The following is a 21,028-nucleotide window of genomic DNA, read 5'->3' on the forward strand; positions in this document are numbered from 1 at the left end:
ATGCCATGCAGCAGAAAATAAGACAGTGGTAAATATAATGTAAACCAAAGCTATTAATCGCAGGATAGTTTATAGCACTCAAATACCAACCAATAAGTGACTGGGTGGGTAAATTATATTTTATTTTTTTTAACTTTTTATTAAATCACCATGTGGAAAGTTACAAAGTTCTCAGGTTTATGTCTCAGTTATACAATATTCAAACACCCATCCCTTCACCAGTGCCCATATTCCACCACCAAAAACCCCAGTATACCCCCCGCCCCCACCCCCTACCCCCTACTGTATAACTAATAAATTTCACTTCACTTTTTCTTTACCTTGATTACATTCCATATTTCAACACAAAACTCACTATAGTTGTTGGAGTTTTGGGTGGGTAAATTTTAGTATGCTTGCACAACAAATAATTACACAACTAGAAAAAAAAAAGTGAAGAGGTGCTGTATATACTTCTATGGAGCAACCACAAAAGTATAATATAAGAACTCATTGGGTAGGAAAAAGTTTACTTTTGCTTAACAAATTGAGGGAAAAGAAAAATAAATATGCACCATACATATATCTATATACATATAATCTATTCAATAGAAAGTGGGGGGGGGGATAAGTAAAAAGGTAACAAAAATTGCCATATACCTCTACCATATGAGCGAATTTTCTGCAAAAAAAAAGAAAAAGAATGTTCTGTCAGCTTTTCAATATAGTAGATTTAGTCCCATTAACTTAGTGGGCATCAGAAAACTTGAAATGTGAATCGTACTTAAAGTAAATGCATTTCTAACTTAAATGCAAGCAATTTAAACTTAAATAGCACGTTACTAGTGGCTATAATATTGAATTCAAAACTATATAAGGACAGTAGAGAATTAGTATGTAATGACATTCTGTGATTATAACTTTTTATATACTAGAATAATATTTTCTATGATTCAAAATGAAAGATAACATTAAGATGAAAAGATAAAAACAAAACGACCTTGGGGCTGGAGAGATAGCACAGCGGGTAGGGCGTTTGCCTTGCACCCAGCTGACCCAGGTTCAATTCCCAGCATCCCATATGGTCCCCCGATCACCACCAGGAGTAATTCCTGAATGCAGAGCCAGGAGTAACCCCTGTGAATCGCTGGTGTGACCCAAAAAGAAAAAAAAAAAGCAATCTTCAAATTTAAAACATACTTTGAGGTCACTCTCAGTGTTAATTACAGGCAAGCAGGCTGGATTTAGAACAAAGGCTTTCGTCATGCAAAATGTGTGATGAGCTTTTTGAGCTACTTCTCAGGTATGCTTCAGGTAATTTTAAAACAATATTTTAGGTGTAGATAAAATAAAGACTGGAGCACATGACTTACGCTAGATCCTGAGTTCGAGCCTTGAACTACAAAATCCCATATGCACCACTGGGTATGGCCCTGGAGACCAGCACCAAGCTTGTACAGCAGCACATCAGAGCCTGAGCACTGAAGCATCGGCCCAGCATAGCGGACCAGAATGAATCCAGCAAAAACAAAAACACCAAAAAAGCACCTTTTTTAAAACAGAAGTCCACAGTGGCATGCATTCTAAGGATAAAACTGAGGAGAAACAGCAGTAAGCTTTCACTAATCATACTGTACTTTAAATCTTACACAATAATCTTATATTATACAGTAAACTATTATTTGTACAATGTACACAAGTAATTTTGTTTAGTTCATTTACAGCCAAGCTTTATAGCAAAAAAAGAAAACAAAGCACACAAGAAAGGAAGAATAAATATCAATGATCTCATGATTAATATTTTTTTATTTCCTCCCTCCTTCCCCACTTGATTTAAACACCATGGTTTATAAAGTTGTCCGTGATGCATTTGTTAAGATATTCAATATTCCAACACCAACCCCACCACCATGTCACCTTCCCTCCACCACTGTCTGCATTTCCTTAACCAGCCTTCAAGTCCGCCACTGTAGCAGGCCCACGGTAATTTTTATTTTCTATTTCTTGTTACCACAAAATGGCTAATTGGTTGATAAAAAATATACTTCAGCAAAAGAAAATTTGAAACTTGATGTATGATTAATATTTTTATTCCTTTGGCTATCTTGAAAATATATGGACCAGAAATAATAGCAACCTGACATAATCAAACATTCCTAGTACTAAATTTGTTTCCAAATACCACTTCTGACTAAAAGGAATAAGAATTTTGAAGAAGTATATAATGAATCTGGAGGACACTGCTTTACATTTAAAAAAGAAAAAATTGGGGCTGGAGTGATAGCACAGCAGGTAGGGCGTTTGCCTTGCACTCGGCCAACCCAGGTTTGATTCCTAGCATCCCATATGGTCCCCTGAGCACCGCTAGGAGTAATTCCTGAGTGCAGAGCCAGGAGTAACCCCTGTGTATTGCCGGGTGTGACCCAAAAAGAAAACGAGACAGCATCCTTGATTCATGATCTGTCTCGTTTGCCAAGGCATCAAAAATCAGATGGGCCGGACACACTATGTGATTCAGAGATGGCCACTGGACTAGAGCTGTTACCGACTGGATTCCATAGAACACCAAAAGACCGCATGGTCGTCCACCAATGAGATGGTGAGACTTCTTTGTCAAAACCTTGAATGAACGATTTAAGGCTCTTCATGTTCCTGGAGTGAGCAGATATCATTGGGCTACACTAGCACGTGACTGGGACAAATGGAGACGTTACTAGCGCTCACTGGAGCAAATCGAAGATCAACGAGATGACAAGTGAAATATTTGTTCCATTGAGAGCAATGATCACTTCCTTGTAGAACGGTAAGATCCTGGATGGACAACAGGCAGAGTGGACAATAGTTGCTGATGTTGTGGATATCTCCCTTCTTGTACAACAGAGCGGTCCTGCTGGTTTTCCATTGGAACAGAACCTTGCATTCTGTCCCAATGGTAGCATGTGAAGAGCTGAGCCAGTGTATTGAAGAGTAAAAGGAGGCAGATTCTTCAGGTGTTCAGGTCTGACCTTGTCTGCACTGGTTGCTGTACATGTCTTTACCGACGAAATGGTGTGTCAGATTTTGGAACTGAGGACTTTGGGAACAACATATCCATCCTGCAGAATTTGGTATGTTGGCAGGTGGGCATGGTTGTCAAAGAGATCGGAGTAGAAGTAGTGAATAATCCTCTCCATTGCCTTTCTGGAAGATGTGATAGATCCATCAGGATATCAGAGGGCTGTCATCTTGGTCTTGTAGTTGGCGAAGAACGGGTGAGCATTGCGAATACTTTTCCCAGCTTCTGCTGCATTGGCCAAGACTGCTTCTCTTCTCTCTTTGAGGTCTTCCTTTATCGCTTCTCTGCACAGCCTTGCGAGCATGGATGTTAGCTTGTGGTTACCTGAGGCTCGTGCCAAACCACGTTGGCAAATGAGCTCAACAGTTTCTGGACAGGCATCTGTTTGTGGCTTTCCCACTCTCAGCATTCCTCTCGCAATAGTCGAACATATTTCTCGTCGATGTTGTCAATGATGGCATCTTCCAATGTCACCAAAATAGTGCCAAAGAGCTCCCAGTTGGTGGTCATTCTGGGAGTTCTCTTTTTAAACTTAAACTTTGCAGTCCTTTCTCCCTGCTCTGTGAAGTAGAATTTTGAATGAAGGAGACAGTGGTCTGATCCTATTTGGAATTTTGGGACAATAGCAACATTGTTCAGGCAAAAACTGATTGAATATGATGTGGTCAATCTCGTTGTGGAACTGTCCACTGGGAGACTCCCATGTCTAACATTTAGAGTAGGCCTTCTGGAACTGTGAGTTACCATGGATGGTCTTGGCCGACATGATGAACTCAGACAGTCTCTCACCCTGTTCATTCCATTCTAGGCCATGGGACCCAATGTGGAGTTCTTCAAGCGACCTCCTAGGTCCTATCTTGGCATTAGAATCACCAACAATCCTTTTCTGCCGCTCCTTTCTGCGGCCCCACGAGATCGACCCCGGAGGCAACTGAACTACTTTGGACAGGAGCAGCGCCCCCAAAATGCCTCCAAACTGTGTGCTCGGAGCTGCTGGCCCAGGCGCCGCCAACGGGGTATGGTCTTTTCTCTCTCAATTCTTTTTTTTTGAACGCAGCGAGGCAACAGCCGGTCTTTAGACTATGCAGGAAGCCCAGGAAAGCCGATGGGGCGGGACTTCCGGAGCCGCCCTGCACCGGTATTTAAGTACAGAGCCATATGGGTACTCTCCTTTCTGCCGCCCCGCGAGATCGACCCCGGAGGCAACTGAACTACTTTGGACACGAGCAAAACCCCCAAAAAGCCTCCAAACTGTGTGCTCAGAGCTGCTGGCCCAGGCGCCGCCAGCGAGTGATGTAATTACCAAAAGAATTTTCCCTGGACTTCATATAGATATTCAAAACCACGCGGCTGCTATCTCTTGATTGTCAGCAACGTGTAAATGTTCCTTTTTAGCAGGGCTTACCGTGGGTGGAAACTCCAAACAATAGTACTGAGTTTTTTGTTGAAGGGTAAAAGATTGTAGCAATAGAATTTTAGGCAGAATTTTCCCTGGACTTTATATAGAAACCCAAAACCGCGCGGCCAGTGAGGCGGCCGCGCGACCTAATGTCATCTAATCATCAGCAATATGAAATGGGTCCTTTGTAACGGGTTGGACTTTGGGGAAACCATAATAGGGTTAAAGTTTGTCGTGATGTGTAATTTCTGGCTGTACTTTCCCTGGACTTTATACAGAAATTCAAAGCCGTGCGGCCGCTGCCATGGCTGCGCAACCTAATGTCATTTAATCATCAGCAATATGAAATGGTTCCCTTTTAACGGGTCGGACTTTGGTGGGAAATCCTAACAAGAATAGTAAGTCTTTTGCTGAAATATTGAAGGCAATCAAAGTGGTAGCCATCTCTATAGACTGAACTAAGCCATATCCCCACGCCAGCTGAGAAGAAATATCCTTCTTTCTCGGCAAGAAACGCGGCATGGTGTTAACCATAGTATGATGTCCATTAAGCTGACACGGACCTGGAGGCGTGGGAATGGGATACAAGGGAATAAATTATTATGTACTTGGAACAGTGGGACGCTGGTGGAATCTCGAGCCAGGGCCGATACCAGTGTATTACTTTTGGTTCCAGAAACTGCTTGCAGACATTCTACCAGACTATCAACTAAGCCAGAGCCCCACGCCGGCTGATGATGGGAAATAACCATCTTTTTTGGTTTTTTCCCTTTCGTCAGGCAGCGTGGTGATTACTAAACAGGCGTGAACTCGGTGGCACGGGACAAGGGGGGAAAAAATTGAAAAGCTATGTTACAAACAGCGGGACTTAATATCTCTACATTCTCAGCAATGGAGAGCCATCAAATGCTTCCTTGACAGTAGGACTGTCTTTTCTTTTTTGGGGGGAAACCCTAGCAACAATAGTGAGTTATGTGTTGAAACATGGACTGTAACCAAGATAAAGCGTAAACGAAGTGAAACTTATCACTTCCAAGGGCGGGGACTGGGGGGGCGGGAGGGGGCGGGAGGTATAATGGGGTGGTTGGTGATGGAATATGGGCACTGGTGAAGGGAAGGGTGTTTGAGTATTGTATAACTGACATAATGCTGAGAACTATGTAACCCTCCACAAGGTGATTCAATAAAATTTAAATTAAAAAATAAATAAAAAGAAAAAAAAAGAATCACCAACAATGATCTTGTAGAAGGTATGATCTTTATAGAACTTCTCCAGCTCCATGTAGAACTTCTCAATTTCTTCTTCATCATAGTTGGATGTTGGTGCATAGACAACGAAGATAGAAACTGCCAGCAGTGAGCCACATCTATTCAAGCATAATTGTCTGATTCGGGTTGTTAGGCATTCGAAAGAATCAATGCTCATGGCCAAGTTCGTCTTGACAAGGACACCGACACCACCGACACCTCTGATGCCGCATGTTCTGAAGAACAGTTCTTCTCCAGTGTCAAAAATGGCGTGATGTGATTGATGCCTTCTTGTTTCGGTCAGACCAATGATGTCGTACTTGATCTTCTATGCTTGCACCATCAGGCCCTCAATGGATGCTTCTGATGCCAGCATATGTGTGTTGAAAGTACAGACAGAGCAGCCATGTGACACAGCATAGGACACTTACTACCCTTTTTCCATAATTTCCGCACCATATTTGATGGGCTTCAAATATGGTGTGAACCATGGGAACACCTACAAGGGCAATTGGAGGGCGTCCTAAAAGACTCCATCTCTCTCAGAGAGCCCGGCAAGCTATTGAGAATACCCCGCTTGCAAGGCAGAGTCTGGCAAGCTACCTGTGGTGTATTTGATATGCCAAAAATAGTAACAACAATGGGCCCCATTTGCCTGACACCGTAAGAGCCCCCAGTATGGCAGCATTAAGAAGGATGAGCTAGGAGAGGCTGATAAAATCTCAGGGATGAACTACACTGCCAAAACAAAGAAAAACTAAAATTACTGTCTAAATAATTACAATCAAGATTTTTTCTGCCAGTATTGAAAAAAAAATTATGGTTTTTTCTACTAAATAATTCTAATTAAACAAAAATAACTAACACTATAATCACCTGCTTACATTTCCTAATGAAACAATAAATCAGTGCAAGCAGGCTAAATAAAGCATTTTCTCCCAATACAATAATTATGGGAAAATAAAAGGGAGGGAGAACTGTTTTATAACAAAAAATTAAAAGACATCATTCCAGATTGTAACTTTGGACCTTGCTGGATCATAACTTAACAAAATGTAAGAAGGCATTTTTGATGACAAAGAAAACTTGAACATTACATCATGTAGTATTAAGGACTACAGCTATTTTTAAATTTGATGTGTGGTTATGGTAATATTAATTTACACCATTGCATATGCTTCAAGAGCTTTTTCTCCATCTCCTCAAAAAGTATGTCATACCATCTCCACCACACCAAACACATTTGGTGTGGTCTAGTGAACTATGATAACCTGTGCTTTAGTGTGACAGTGAGGATTAGTCTCAAATTAATTTTATCTGCATCTACTTTGTTTTTTTATGTCCCACATATGAAATTATCAATTTTTTTTATCTTTCTCACTTTTACTCTATACTTTTATTTGTTTGGGGGGACCACCCCTTTGGTACTCAGGACTTACTCCCATCTCTGTGCTGGGGCATCACTCCCTCATGAGGCTCAGAGGACCATATGGGGTGCCAGGGTCGGCTGTATGCAAGTGTTCTACCCTCTGAACTACCACTATCATAATATATCTAGTCCCAAATGACTTTTCTCTTAGTATAGCACCTGTAACTCCATCAGTGTTGTCACAATGGAAAAGATTTCATCTTTCATAGAACTAAAGAGTACTCTATTCAGAATGCATGCCAGTTTCTTCATCTACTCATCAGACATTATCTCTTGATTGCTTTCTTATCTTGGTTAGAATAAATATCACCGTAAAGAAAACTGAACACAACTGTATATATATAATTTCAAAAAAAAATGTAGTCTTCGGATAGTTTCCAAAAGCAAAAGTGCTAGATTGATTATATGGTAGATATAGTTTTAGCATTTTAGGAAACCTCCTAACTGATTTCTATAGAAGCTGGACCAGAAAATGTCACCAAAAATGTCTAAGAGTTACTTTTCTCTATACCTAAACAACATGTGAAATGTCAAGTCTTTGTGTTACAAGATGTTCCTCACAGATCTGAGGTAATATCTCATTACAGCATTGGTTAAAATTCTTATTTGCATTTCTCCAGGAATAAGTAAAGATAAGCACTGGTTTCATGTGTCTGTTGGTCATCTTTGAGTAACTGTTGAAGCATCTATTCAGTTCTTTTTTCCATTTTTATGCAGTAATATGTGGGCTTTTGTTGGTAAGTTTTATAAATTATTTATATACCTGAGACGTTAGCTCCCTAGTTCAATGCATGAGGGCTACTCATTCAGTAGGATGTCTTTTTATTTTGCTGTTTGTTCACTTCACTGTGAAAGAGCTTTTTAGTTTGATGTAGTCCTATTATTTATTTTTGCTCTTGTTTCCTTAGCCACAAAAAGTCAAGTCCCCAAAGATCACTGAAGACAATTTCATGCATGGAGTGTACTGACTGTATTTTCTGCCATTTATTTTATAGTTTCAGGATTAATATCTAAGTCTTCTGCATTTTTAATTAATTTTTGTCTATGATTTGAGGTAGTAGTTCAGTTCCATTCCTTTACAGGTGTTTTACATTTTAGAAATGGAAAAGCCATAGTGGTTTTCCAGGTAATAATTTAATATGCCCTGACCCCAAATAAAATCTAAGAAAACTTTATAAGAAATACAAGGGAAAAAAGGCGGGTGGGTAAGCCCACCACCCACCCAAATAGAGCCTCAACAACTGAAAACTTCCACACTCCCATCACCACCATGCTCACAGCCAGACTCCACAGGCTTGGGATGAACCTCATCCAGATTGAATCCATTGAAAAACTCAGGTACGTGGGGTTGGTGACTGAAATCTCCAGGCTCTCAAAGAGCAGGGGATAGGCTACCTCCTCATATCCCCCCATGTTCTTCCAGGAGTCTGGCAATCACACCCAAGAACTGTCTCTGGTGTCATATAAGCTCATTAATGAGCCATGATCCAGAGACTCATAAATAAATTTCAGAAGAGGTTAACAAGCTACAGAGATTCTTCTAGACACCACTGTCACCATCCAGTTAAAAATTTAACTCCAGCTATATCACCCCATTCAAAATTTTAGAATTGCTAGAGTGCACAGTGACATGACATTTCATACTCTACACCACTGATATACCAGGAGTAGCACACCACATTAAATGTGATATAAAGTAGAAGGCAACCGATCTCAATTAAGAAAATATTACTCACAGGCTTAAGCTATAATAACCACATTAATAATCTCTTATACAGGGTATAATGGCTCCAGGGTGAGATACAACAATCTTCACACACTTTCTTCTAAGGAAATCTTTTTTGATTATTTTTAGCAAATTATTCTTCACAAGCAATATAATATAAATTATCTAGGGTTTACTATTGGGATAGGCTTTGGTAGTGGTTGGGAAAATTGCAAATAATGGTTGCAGAAAAGTGTAATGGTGGTTGAATTGGTATTGGAATACCAAGTGTAAAAATTCATGACGAACAACTTTAAAAAATAAATAAACAAAGACTCGTCTATAAGTTGACAGTATGTCCATGCTCAAAATGTTTTCTAATTTTGCAGAAGTGAAGTGGGGGAATTCTAAAGGGACGAGACAGTAATAAAGGATAAGAAGCTTGAAAATACAGAGAAACAGATTAGAGAAAACCGAATGGATATTGCTAAAAGCAGGTTTATAATGTGTATATGGGGGTTCATTATATTTTGTAGTGTACATTTGAAAACTTTCACAAAGAAAATCCACTTTTGAGTGCACATAAAACATACAAATATACAGCTCCTTTGTATTAATTTCCAAGGATTCTTGCCCTAGAGCTTCCAAAGAAAAGAGAAAATTATTAAATCAAATTATTTTTCATAGAGCTTCAGAAGGAATCAAACTGATTACAACTCTAGCCAATAAAATAATAATAAGGCAGAAGAAAAGCTACTCTAAACTAGATCCTGTCTACCCAAGTCTGCAGTCATGTAGAAACTTGGGTGAAGTCGTGGTCCCCAAGCCTGACCAGAAAGCAAAACCTTCAAAGGACTTGAGGGATGAAAAGGAAGGAGACTACATTTAACTCCAAGTAGATAACAGGATAACAGTGAAATTCACTTCAAAGTGAAAAGCATGACACATCTCAAGAAACTCAAAGAACTGTATTATCAAACACAGGGAGTTCTAATGAACTCAACTTTCTCTTTCAAGGTCAGAGAACTGCTGATAAGTGTATCCAAAAGAAGTGGAAATAGAGGAAGAAGTGCTCAAGTTTATAAATATAAAATACAAGTAATTCCACAATTCAATATTCTAATTTTTTTCTTTAGTTCTTATATTAATTATTATAGTTGAGGAAGTTACAATAATGTTAAAGGTTATATAGCATTGATACACAAAATAGCTTCACCCACCACCATCAAAATGCCCAGGACCCTCTTCCTCTGTCCCTGCTTCTCTTCTAGTTTGGTAGTTTGGTCTTCTCCACTTTTTCCCTATCCCTGTTCTCCTGAGCATTTGGTAATTCGATATTCCAATGCCAAGGGTTTATCATTGTTCAATACTATCTATTCTCTTATATTGACTTTCTATAATCCACATATGATTGAGATCACCTACTATTGTTCTTCTTCTTCTGACTTATTTTGCCTAAACTGATATCCTTTAATTCCATGTTGGAACAACAGATCTTTTAACACAATGCTAAATATATGAATAAGGGGATGGAGCAATAGCACAGCGGGTAGGGCATTTGCTTTGCACGAGGCCGACCCAGGCTCAATTCCCAGCATCCCATATGGTCCCTCAGCAATGCCAGGAGTAATTTCTGAGTGAAGAGCCAGGAGTAACCCCTGTGCATCTCCAGGTATGATCCAAAGAGCAAAACATATATATACACATATATAAACACATATATAAATGATATGCAACCTCCTTGAAACATCTGTTAATTTGAATCTAGTGTCCATTACTCATTAACATTTTTTCATTGTGCTCCATTTTTGGTAATCAAGCTTCAAGCCCCTCTATATTGCCCCTTTTTTAAAAGGGAAAAAAGGTATCAGATGTTTACAAAAAGTCACTTTTTCCAGGACTCTGCATTTTCAGGCCTGTGATAAATAAGAATGACCAATGCAAATGTTCACAGTAACTTTACAATTGGCCCTGAAGTGCTAGCCAGTAATTACTCCATTCTTGAACTATAACTTTACGTGGGAGATCAAGTTTTTCAGAAAACTGAACAAAATAAAATTGACCTTTTCTGAACTTGAAACTATGTTTAAAACCTCAGTGTCTGTGTCAAAATAAGAGAAATTTCAGCTTGGTGATGAAATCACATGATCAGAATAATAACAAATTCCAAAGATGGCTTTATTGAAGAGAAAACTCCTAAGATTAAAGAAAAATCTTGCCAAAAAACTTCAGAGAAGTTCTAATTTTTATCAACAGCTAATAGCTATTGATGCAAATGTGTATATATAATAGAACACTTACTTTTTTAAATTTTATTAGTATTTTTGGCCTTGAATATGGATTTTAAATTAATGATGTCCATGTCAGCTTCATTAAAATGAAAAAAAAATATTTGCAAAGATCCTTAGAAACAAAATAGTGAGATTCTTAATAACATACTATGCTCATAAGTAGGGGAGAAAAAAACTTGCCAGCAAAAGCAACCAGGTATTTTTCTCATAGATATTTTAGGCCACAAGTTATTAGGAGAGACAAATATAAACATTATGAAGCAATGTTCACATATGCCTTATTCATAAACAAGGTGCTGTGAAAGCACAAGAGAAAATAATAGAAACGGCAAAGAGTGCTTCAAACAAGGAGCAAAGCAGGAAAGTAAGATCTGTAGAATAAAGCAGTGTTATCTAACCAAAAGCAAAAATTATGAGACAAGGGATATAGCTCAAAGATTCAAAGGATTAGAGGCTGGCAATAAAAATCCAAATTATGGCCAGGAGAGACCATGAAGCACTAACCCAAAAGTAAGCCCCCGAATATAGCTGAGTATGTCCCTGTCCCCAAAAACCTAACAACAAAGGAAAACCTCAATAGTACATATATTCCAGGCTAGAGAAAAAGACACTTGTCCAAATACCCATATCTGTGTCTTGTTCTGTTTAGTTTTGTTCATTTAGTTTTGTTTGTTTGGGACTATACTTAGAAGTAGCCAGGGCTTACGCCAGGCAAGGCTCAGGGTTCCTAATGGGATACCAAATATTGTGAGGTGTGAAATGGTATGTTCCATGGACTGTTCCACTGAATTAGCGAATTACAGACTTATTGATAACATTTAGGAGAGGAATTTGTTGGTCAAAATACTAAATTATATTGACTTCCTGAATTGAAATAGAAACTAGAGACTTCAATTATAGATAATGTTCAGGAAGTTTAGAGCAGTAGTGGGGAAGGGACAACAAAAATAGAAAAGAAGTGGGGGGGGCGTAAAAAGAAATAGAAAAGAAACCACAGAGTGGTAGGCAGACATAGTACAAGTTATAAAATTCTATTTAAAAAGAACAACTGATACATCTTTAAATGATGATGGAAAGCGTGAACCTCCTATTGTGTTAAAATAAAATATTGTCAAAAGGGGCAAAAGTAGGAAAGTTGTGCAGTTGCATGTTTTAAGACTAAAGACTTAAGTGGAAAATATCTTTGAATATGCACAGTAGATATGCATACTTGATCTTAGCCAAAAGGCTGAGAAGCGATACAGCATAGATATCAAAAAAAAAACTTAGAAGAACAAATTCAAAGTCAATATTCTAGACTAAATAATGCAACACATTTACATTTATCTTTCATGATTTTGAAAAAAAGCAGTACTAATAGATATTATTTACAATAACTGTTCACTGAATACTTACAATGTACAAGATGAGGAGACTAAGAGATCTACTTGCCTAGAATACTATGAACTCTTCCCTAGTATAATAGAATACATAGTATACATACTACACTAGAATATGATACATAGTATATTATATATACATATAGTAAAATATACATATAGTATACATAGCATACATACGTATATATACACATATATACATACATAAGCATATGTATAAGTATACACACTCATACATATATACATATAAAACAATATTTTAATGACAGAAATAGCTATACTTTATATTTAACAATATACAAAGTAACCCAAATTTTCTAATTTTTCTAAAAATTACAGTGAAGATCCAAAAATTATGTCACTATTAATCAAATTATTTTTACTATTGCATATATAAACATAGTTAAGTATACATATTTATTTATGTGTTTAATGAATAAACTACATAAAATGAGAAATCAAATATTTCTGAACAATTTAAGCAAGTTATCCATTTGGAGTATGAATATGAACTAGTTTTAAGATTACATAAATATGTGCACACTTCCCTCATGGGTTCATTAAATATAAGCAGAAAGCCCAAAGGACTCCTTAGATAGCTTATTCTTAATTATCACAGTCAATAAAAGAATGCCACTAATGTGACTAAAAATATAGTAAGACATCTAAAGATACATCAAACATGCACTTCTGTGTATGCCAAATCCCTTTCCTTGGCCATGATAAATAAAATTTCAAAAGGTCTGGCAACTTGGGTGGCCTGCATCAAATATTCCATTCACAGATAATTCAAATATCGATAGTCCATAGGTAGCACTGTAGCACTGTCTCAAATCCATAGATAAATAGATCAAATCAGCCTTCAAAAGCCTACATCATTTTAGACTTTTTTTTCCAAACTGCATTTTTACTAAAAATTCCAAGTAGTGGTATTTATAGAGAGGAAGTATCATTTATAAAAGGGAAAAATGCAATAAAAGTGACTCACAATAATGCATGTTGGAACTTCACGAAGAGAATATTCTGTCTTGTTAGGAAGATCTTGATTGCATACCAGCTCATAAACAGCAGAATAAGATAACAAGTTCACCAGCGCTAAAAACGACTAAGATTAAAAGGGAAAGAGAGAGCACAGCTATTAAATTGATTCATTTTTATTCAACAATATTTATGGAAAATTCGTTAATACAAATTAATTATATTATTATGTGCTATATGCAGGCAGGTGCGTGTTTGTCAGTGTGCAGATTGTTACTACATGCCAGTCAACCAAAAGCTTACATTCAGTATACTGAGAATACTTGTAAAGGTGATTAATAGCCACCCCAAAAGCCTCCGTCCTCTTGGAGAGTCCAGCAAGCTACCAAGAGTATCCCACCCACACAGCAGAGCTTGGCAAGCTACCCATGGCATACTCGATATGCCAAAAACAGTAACAACAACGGTCCTCATTTCCCTGTCCTGAAAGAGCCCCCAATACGCCACTGAGCTACACTAGCATGTGGCAGGGACAAATGGAGACGTTACTGGTGCCCGCTCAAGCAAATCAATGAACACCGGGATGACAGTGATACAGTGATACAGTGATTACATGCTATAAGATGTATAATATAAATATATTGTAACTTATAATGTTATAATGAATATGATATTATTATAGTCTACAAGTATTTTTCTTTTTATTTTGTTTGGTTTGGTTTCAGGACCACAGCAGTGCTCCTGGGCTTCTCCTATCTCGATGCCTTGCTGATTTTTAGGAGCTATGCAATGTCACGTTGCAAAGTCATGTTGCATAAAACATACACTCAGTCCTTTGAGCCACCTCTCCACACACGGGGTTCACTTTTCCTTAAAATTTTGATTTATTTATTTATTTATTTATTCATTTATTTGCTTTTCGGGTCACACCCGGCAATGCACAGGGGTTACTCCTGGCTCTGCACTCGGGAATCTCTCCTGGTGGTGCTCAGGGACCATATGGGATGCTGGGAATCGAACCCGGGTTGGCCACGTACAAGGCAACTGCCCGACCCACTGTGCTATTGCTCCAGCCCCAGGGTTCTTTTTTTTAATAAGCCTAATGAACCCAAATTTATGTGAAATGCATACACACATCAAGAATAATCTAAGTGCTGACACTGCTTAATAAAACAACTAACAACTTTAGAGTTCGAAATGTTATAGTCATGCATTTTAAAAAGTCTGGCTCTGAAAAAAAGATGAAATGATTCATGTTTCTCATTCTCTTCACTGTCATATGTGATGCACAAGAAAATGTGAGAGCATAATACTTGGCAGCTCAGAAGAAAATAAATTCTAGGTTTTCTTGCACTCAGGTTGCAAGCTCCTTATTAACTACTTTCCCTGAAAATCCAACCTAGGCATTATCATCAATGCTTAAAAGTTAAGGCTTTTTCTAACAAAATTAGTTCATTTTTTGGTGCAATCTACTAAGTTAATCTTTCCATGAAATTTTTACGCTTCCACTTTCATTTTATCGTACTAAGATCAAACTGAATGTTTTCCTCAAGCACATTTCATTCTCTGGCTCCTCTGCTCAAGGGGATGCAGTGGCTGCCCATCACTAAACATTATATCGAAACTTCTTAGTATGACTTTCAAAGTACTTTCCTAATATACACCTTTCTTCTCTTCATAGTCACAAAAGCCTCATTTCCTATTATTTCCCACTTCATAAAGCTGCCACTTCTGTCGATCAAACCTGCCCGTGATCTGCGTTCCAGGGAATGACACGTATATAATCTTTCAGAAATCTTACAAACATGATACTCTAGCACACTCTTGCACATTAATAAGCTTCCACAAGTCTGCCATATTTTCTTTTCCTAGAAGCTTTCTAATAAACTCTATGCAACTCTTTACACCCTATACTCTATCAAGCTATACTTTGGCTTGTATTAATAGTGCTTATTTTGTTTGTTTGTTTGTTTGTTTGTTTGCCTGGGGGGCACCCAACAGTGCTCAGAGCTTACTCCTGGCTCTAAGCTCTGGGATCTCTCCTGACAGGGCTCAGGAGGACTGTAATTGGTTTTAGAGATCCAACCTGAGTAGGACACATGCAAGGCAAGAGCCTTACCCACTGTCCTTACTCTCTCTCTCTCTCTCTCTCTCTCTCTCTCTCTCTCTCTCTCTCTCTCTCTCTCTCTCTCTCTCTCTCTCTCTCTCTCTCTCCGTTGTGCTTATTTGTAACTACTAAATTTTCTTCTCACAATTTAAAGCCTCACAATAGATGTGTTACTGGTGCCCACTCGAGCAAATTGATGAATAATGGGACCACAGTGCTACAAATTTTCTTCTTGTCCATCAAAAATGTTTTCATTATACTCAAAATCTAAAAATCAGGAAAATTAAGAATTTTCATTATAACCAGAACACTGAGAAAATTCAAAGGAACCACACAATTTCTCACTTACAGATTAGTTAAAGACTGGATAGTTGGCCAAATACATACAAGAAAGTTGGTAGCAGAACTAATCTGTATTTTTTTCCAATTCCAGGCTAATGTTACTCATTTCCTGTCAAAAATTACCATCAGACACCATTTTAAGCAATATTCAACAGTCCTTGCTTGGAATTCTGGAGGGTTGAGCCCATTTCCTAGCCCTTCCATCCTTTATAATGCCAAATGCAATGCTATTCAAATAACAGTTGTTCTAATGTCTATTAAACAATAGTTTATAATATAGGCTGCTATAAAATTTAAAAAAATATCTTGTTTGTGCCCTGTAAATATCTGAAAGGAAATATTTCTAACAAAAACTAAAAGAAAGCATTTTGGCACCCGGAGGGGCTTCTTACAGAAATGCATCTAGACTGTGAGCTGTACTACGACTATGTGCCACCTGAGAAGGGATTTTCCCTCTCCACCCTGTTTTTCTGCTCGGAAAATGGCAGCGGCGGCATCATCAATGTGGCGAGAGCCACCCCCTAAGACTTCCACCCAGAGATTTGAACTTTGCAATATTGTGGCTCATAGGCGATCATGGGAAGGGGGCATTACCGGCACGCGCTCAGCCCAGATAAGATCCAGAACAGCTGCTCTCGAAACAGACTCTCTGCTCCTAAAGACTATGATCCTTGGGGGCCGGAGTGATAGCACAGCGGGTAGGGCATTCGCCTTGCACGCGGCCGACCGGGGTTCGATCCTCAGCATCCCATATGGTCCCCCAAGCACCGCCAGGAGTAATTCCTGAGTGCAAAGCCAGGAGTAACCCCTGAGCATCGCTGGGTGTGACCCAAAAAGAAAAAAAAAATTTTTTTAAATAATAATAAAATAAAGACTATGATCCAAGAGGTCTTCTAACCCATTTTGGCACCCAGACCGGCTTCTTACAGAAATGCATTTAGACTATAAACTGAACTAAAATATCAGAAATCCAAAACCTCAGCGGACACGACAGCTCCTAGAGTTCATAGAATCTTCATTCTCAGCAAGGAAAAGAAATTATTAAACGATGCCTTTCAGCAGGCCTGATTGTTGGGGGAAAATTCCAAACAATAATAGTGAGTTCTCTATTGAAATATTGAATGCATTCAAAGTATAGAGAGAATAAAATGAAGATCATTAGCTACTTAGGTGGGGGCTGGGTGGGAGGGGTATATTGGGGTTCTTGGTGGTGGAACATGTTCAATGGTGAAGGGATGGGGGTTCAATCATTATATGACTGAGACTTAAACCTGAAAGCTTTGCATTTTTTTTCACAGTGATTCAATATAATAAAATAAAATTTTAAAAAAAACTAAAAGAAAAAAAATACAACACAGATTCATTGGCAAGGGATGTGACTCAACAATTGGTAGAACTTCTGTCTTACAGATGATGAGGCCCTGGGTTCAACACCCAGGAATGTAAAAAATAAGTAACACAAAGCTGGTAGCTTCTGGATAAATTTTGTCAAAGTGAACTTTTAGCAAAGTAGAGTTTTTTAAACCAAGTGGCCATTTATCAAGTACCTTTCTAAAGGGAATTCTATACTAAGAATGTGCAACATAGAAAAGGGAGAAAAAAAGTTAATTGGGAAAAGACTGCTGGAAAAAATATAACATACATGTCTATGATATAGTATATAAGTTACATTAAAACTAGAGAACTCATGGTCACCAAGAAATTACTATAAACTTTGATTACTAATGATTAGGGCATTATCAGAAACATGATTAATGAGGCTAATTTCAGACATGGATTATTTTTAATCTAATTATCATGAAAACAAGTATTTTAAAAATGCAAATTATTTTTGTAATTTAAATATGCAAATCCTTTATAAGTGTACTTAATATTAACCTAATATTTATAAAGCTATGCAGTTTTATAAGAGATTACAAAAATAGCTTTAAATAAATGTGTATTTTTACATTTTACTTTGTATATAGAATGATTTTTATAAATTATATATAACACTATTACATTTTTGCTCATTTATATAATTTATACATGAATAATATTGGTGGTGTTTACGGAAACTATGTCCATGTAAAAAATAGAACAATGTGAACCACAGAGAATCATGATTAATTAGAATATGCTCCTCTTAAGGGGGTCCTTGGACCTAGCACAGCTCAGGAATAACCCCAGTAGGACCCGGAAACCACACACAGTGCTGAGGACTGAACAAGGGTCAGTCCCATGCAAATCAGTGCCTTACCTCCTTACTCTCTGTGTGGCCAATAAACAAATATTTCTTAGAACTCTTGTAAAAAACAATTTAACAACTGCATTTGAAGTGACACAACCTAAGTAAAGTTTTAAAGAAAACTGCTGAGACTTTAGTATTTTGTTTCTAGGAAAAACAAATCCATTCCTCAAATACTGAAAACTTTTTAAAGAAAAGGCTTCCTGGTGCTTACCACAGGCTGTGCTCTTTACACTGACTATCCAGAAAGAGGTCATAGTTTAACCCACCCCAATATACCTCAGCCCAAGCCCTTTGCGTGGTCTCCATTGTGAATGGAAGGTCATAGGAAAAAAATAATAAAAAAGAAAAGAAAATAGCATTCTTGGAGCTGGAGAGAGACAGTACAGCTGGTAGAGTGTTTGTTTGCCTTGCATATGACCCAGCACCCCATATGGTTGGTTCCCCAAGCACTGCCAGGAATCATCCCTGAGTATGGAGCCAGACATAAGTGCTGAGTTCTGCCAGGTATGACCCCCAAATAAACAAAATTAAACAGTATTCTGCAACATTGTGATGAGCAAAGCACTTCTAGAAGTTCAAAAGAAACTTACATTGTATCACTGGTTCTCACAAAAATAATGTTACTATTATCAAACATTTAATTATCTGAAAATTTATATTAGAAAAAAACAGAAAATTTTCTTCATCTAAGGGGGGTGGGGAGAGGGAGAGAGAAAGAGAGAAGAAAAATGTCATAGCTGCAGGCTGGAGGAAGGTGGCAGGAGGGATAGGGGGTCATCATTGGTGGTAGAAAACATACACTGGTGGAGGGATGGTATTGGAACACTGTATGACTGAAACTCAATAATGAAAGTTTTGTAACTGTATGTCATGGTGTCACTGTCACTGGCATCCCAATGCTCATCGATTTGCTCAAGCGGGCACCGGTAACGTCTCCATTGTGAGACTTGTTGTTACTGTTTTTGGCATATCAAATTTACCACAGGTATCTTGCCAGGCTCTGCCATGCGGGCAAGATGTCATGGTGATTCAATAAAAATAAAATTTAAAAATAATGATAATAATTATTTTTTATAAAATTTAAAAAATGATAATTTTTTTAAAAAAAAAGGTTTCACATAATTGGGCCTCTACACCCGAAGTCCACCATAGCAAGGACGACAGCTCCACAACTTCTGAAGCCTGCACACCACCACACCATCCAGGTAGATCCATTGCTGGGTTGACAACTCTGTGAACTCCCTGGAACAGGGCAGGTAGATCCCTCCTGTCCAGCCAGGCCTGACAACCTCCAGACCCAAACTCCACCTGAGCGAGTGGCCCAGCTCACGACTCCTGAACTCTGAACACCACCATACCATTCCAGTAGAGCACAGCAAACCAATGGGGAGGAAAGAAGAAGCCAGGCACTCAGTGAGTGAAAACAACACAGAAGGCTCAAACAGCACCGACAAGCTCAATAAATCCTCAGAAACTGACTTTTGTGACATTTGAGGATTTTTAATGAGACCAAGGGAACAAAAGCACAATTAGTCAGCAAAGCCAGCAGGGCAGAGAAAAGAACTAGAGCTGAAATGAGGAAACTACAGGCAAAAGTCAAAGGCCATGCGGGGGAAGGGAGTTGCGGGCTGAATGAGGGCTAGAGACTGAGCACAGTGGCCACTCAACACCTTTATTGCAAACCACAACAGCTAATTAAAGAGAGAGAACAGAAGGGAATGCCCTGCCACAGTGGCAGGGTGGGGTGGGGGGAGATGGGATTGGGGAGGGTGGGAGGGATGCTGGGTTTACTGGTGGTGGAGAATGGGCACTGGTGAAGGGATGGGTTCCTGAACTTTGTATGAGGGAAGCATAAGCACAAAAGTGTATAAATCTGTAACTGTACCCTCACGGTGATTCACTAATTAAAAATAAATAAATTTTTTTAAAAATAAACTTTTGATTTTGTTTTTGAAAAAAAATGAAATCTGTTAAGTAATATATAATAATAAAAAAAAAAACCTCAACAGAAGCTCTGAACAGCAGATTAATAGCAGTTGAGTCAAAGATTAAGGATTTTCAAGATGAGATGGAGGAAACCACTAGAAAACAACAGCAGGTGGTAAATAGTCTGAAAAGAAATAAATACACCAAAAAAAAAATTGGGATGAGCTCAAGGGGAAGAAAAAAAGGGATTCCTGAAAAACAGGAAGGTAAATTTGAAGGAGAAATAATACCTAAATCATAGAAATCATAAAGAACAATTTCCTAGACTTGAGGATTACAGGCACTGATACCTAAGGGGACTAGAGGGTCTCAGTGAAAAGACACTCAACTAGAAAAGCTCCAAGACACACTGTACACAAAATTAAAAACAAAAAATTCAAAGATAAAGACAGACTACTGAAAGCAGCAAGATTACAAACAGAAGAGATCCCATAAATTTCACAGCAAATCTATCAAATGCAACCCTGAGCCAGAAGGCAAGGGAGGAATGGAGTACAGAAACTGACCAAAAGGAACAATTTACCATGTATACTCTATTCAGCTACTTATCATTCAGGTTTGAAGAAACAAAACAGAGCTTCAGGCACAAGAAACTACTAAGGAAATGTATAGCCTTGAAACCAGTTTTACAACAAGCATTAAAGGAGCTTCTTTAAAGGCCAGGTCATACATCCCTTGGTCATGATAGGGAAGATTAGCATTACCAAAATGGCAATACTTCCCAAAATACTAGACAGATTTAATGTGGTTCCTATAAAGATACACATGACTTTTAAAGAAATAGAAAATTCATATGGAATAAATGCCCACAAAAAGTTAAGCAATCCTTGGGAAAAAGAAGATGGGTTGGCATCACCTTCCCCAACTTCAGACTGTACTACAAAGCAGTCATAATAAAAA

The 21,028-nt window shown here is 38.2% G+C and overlaps 1 protein-coding gene and 1 non-coding gene across 2 annotated transcripts in view; one reads left to right on the forward strand and one right to left on the reverse strand.

Annotated features, from left to right (window-relative positions):
- Positions 1–21,028, reverse strand: part of TBC1D32 (TBC1 domain family member 32) — a 227,184-nt gene that overhangs the window by 104,840 nt on the left and 101,316 nt on the right. The window contains exon 22 of the mRNA XM_055137151.1: positions 13,474–13,590. Within this exon, the coding sequence (XP_054993126.1) occupies positions 13,474–13,590 (117 nt within the window). The remainder of the gene's footprint in view (positions 1–13,473; positions 13,591–21,028) is intronic.
- LOC129404699 (small nucleolar RNA SNORA51) lies at positions 18,337–18,467 on the forward strand. The gene has a single exon (XR_008630067.1). It is a non-coding gene; the product is annotated as a small nucleolar RNA SNORA51 (small nucleolar RNA).

Source organism: Sorex araneus, chromosome 4 (genome assembly GCF_027595985.1).
Source record: "Sorex araneus isolate mSorAra2 chromosome 4, mSorAra2.pri, whole genome shotgun sequence".
Lineage (NCBI taxonomy): Eukaryota > Metazoa > Chordata > Mammalia > Eulipotyphla > Soricidae > Sorex > Sorex araneus.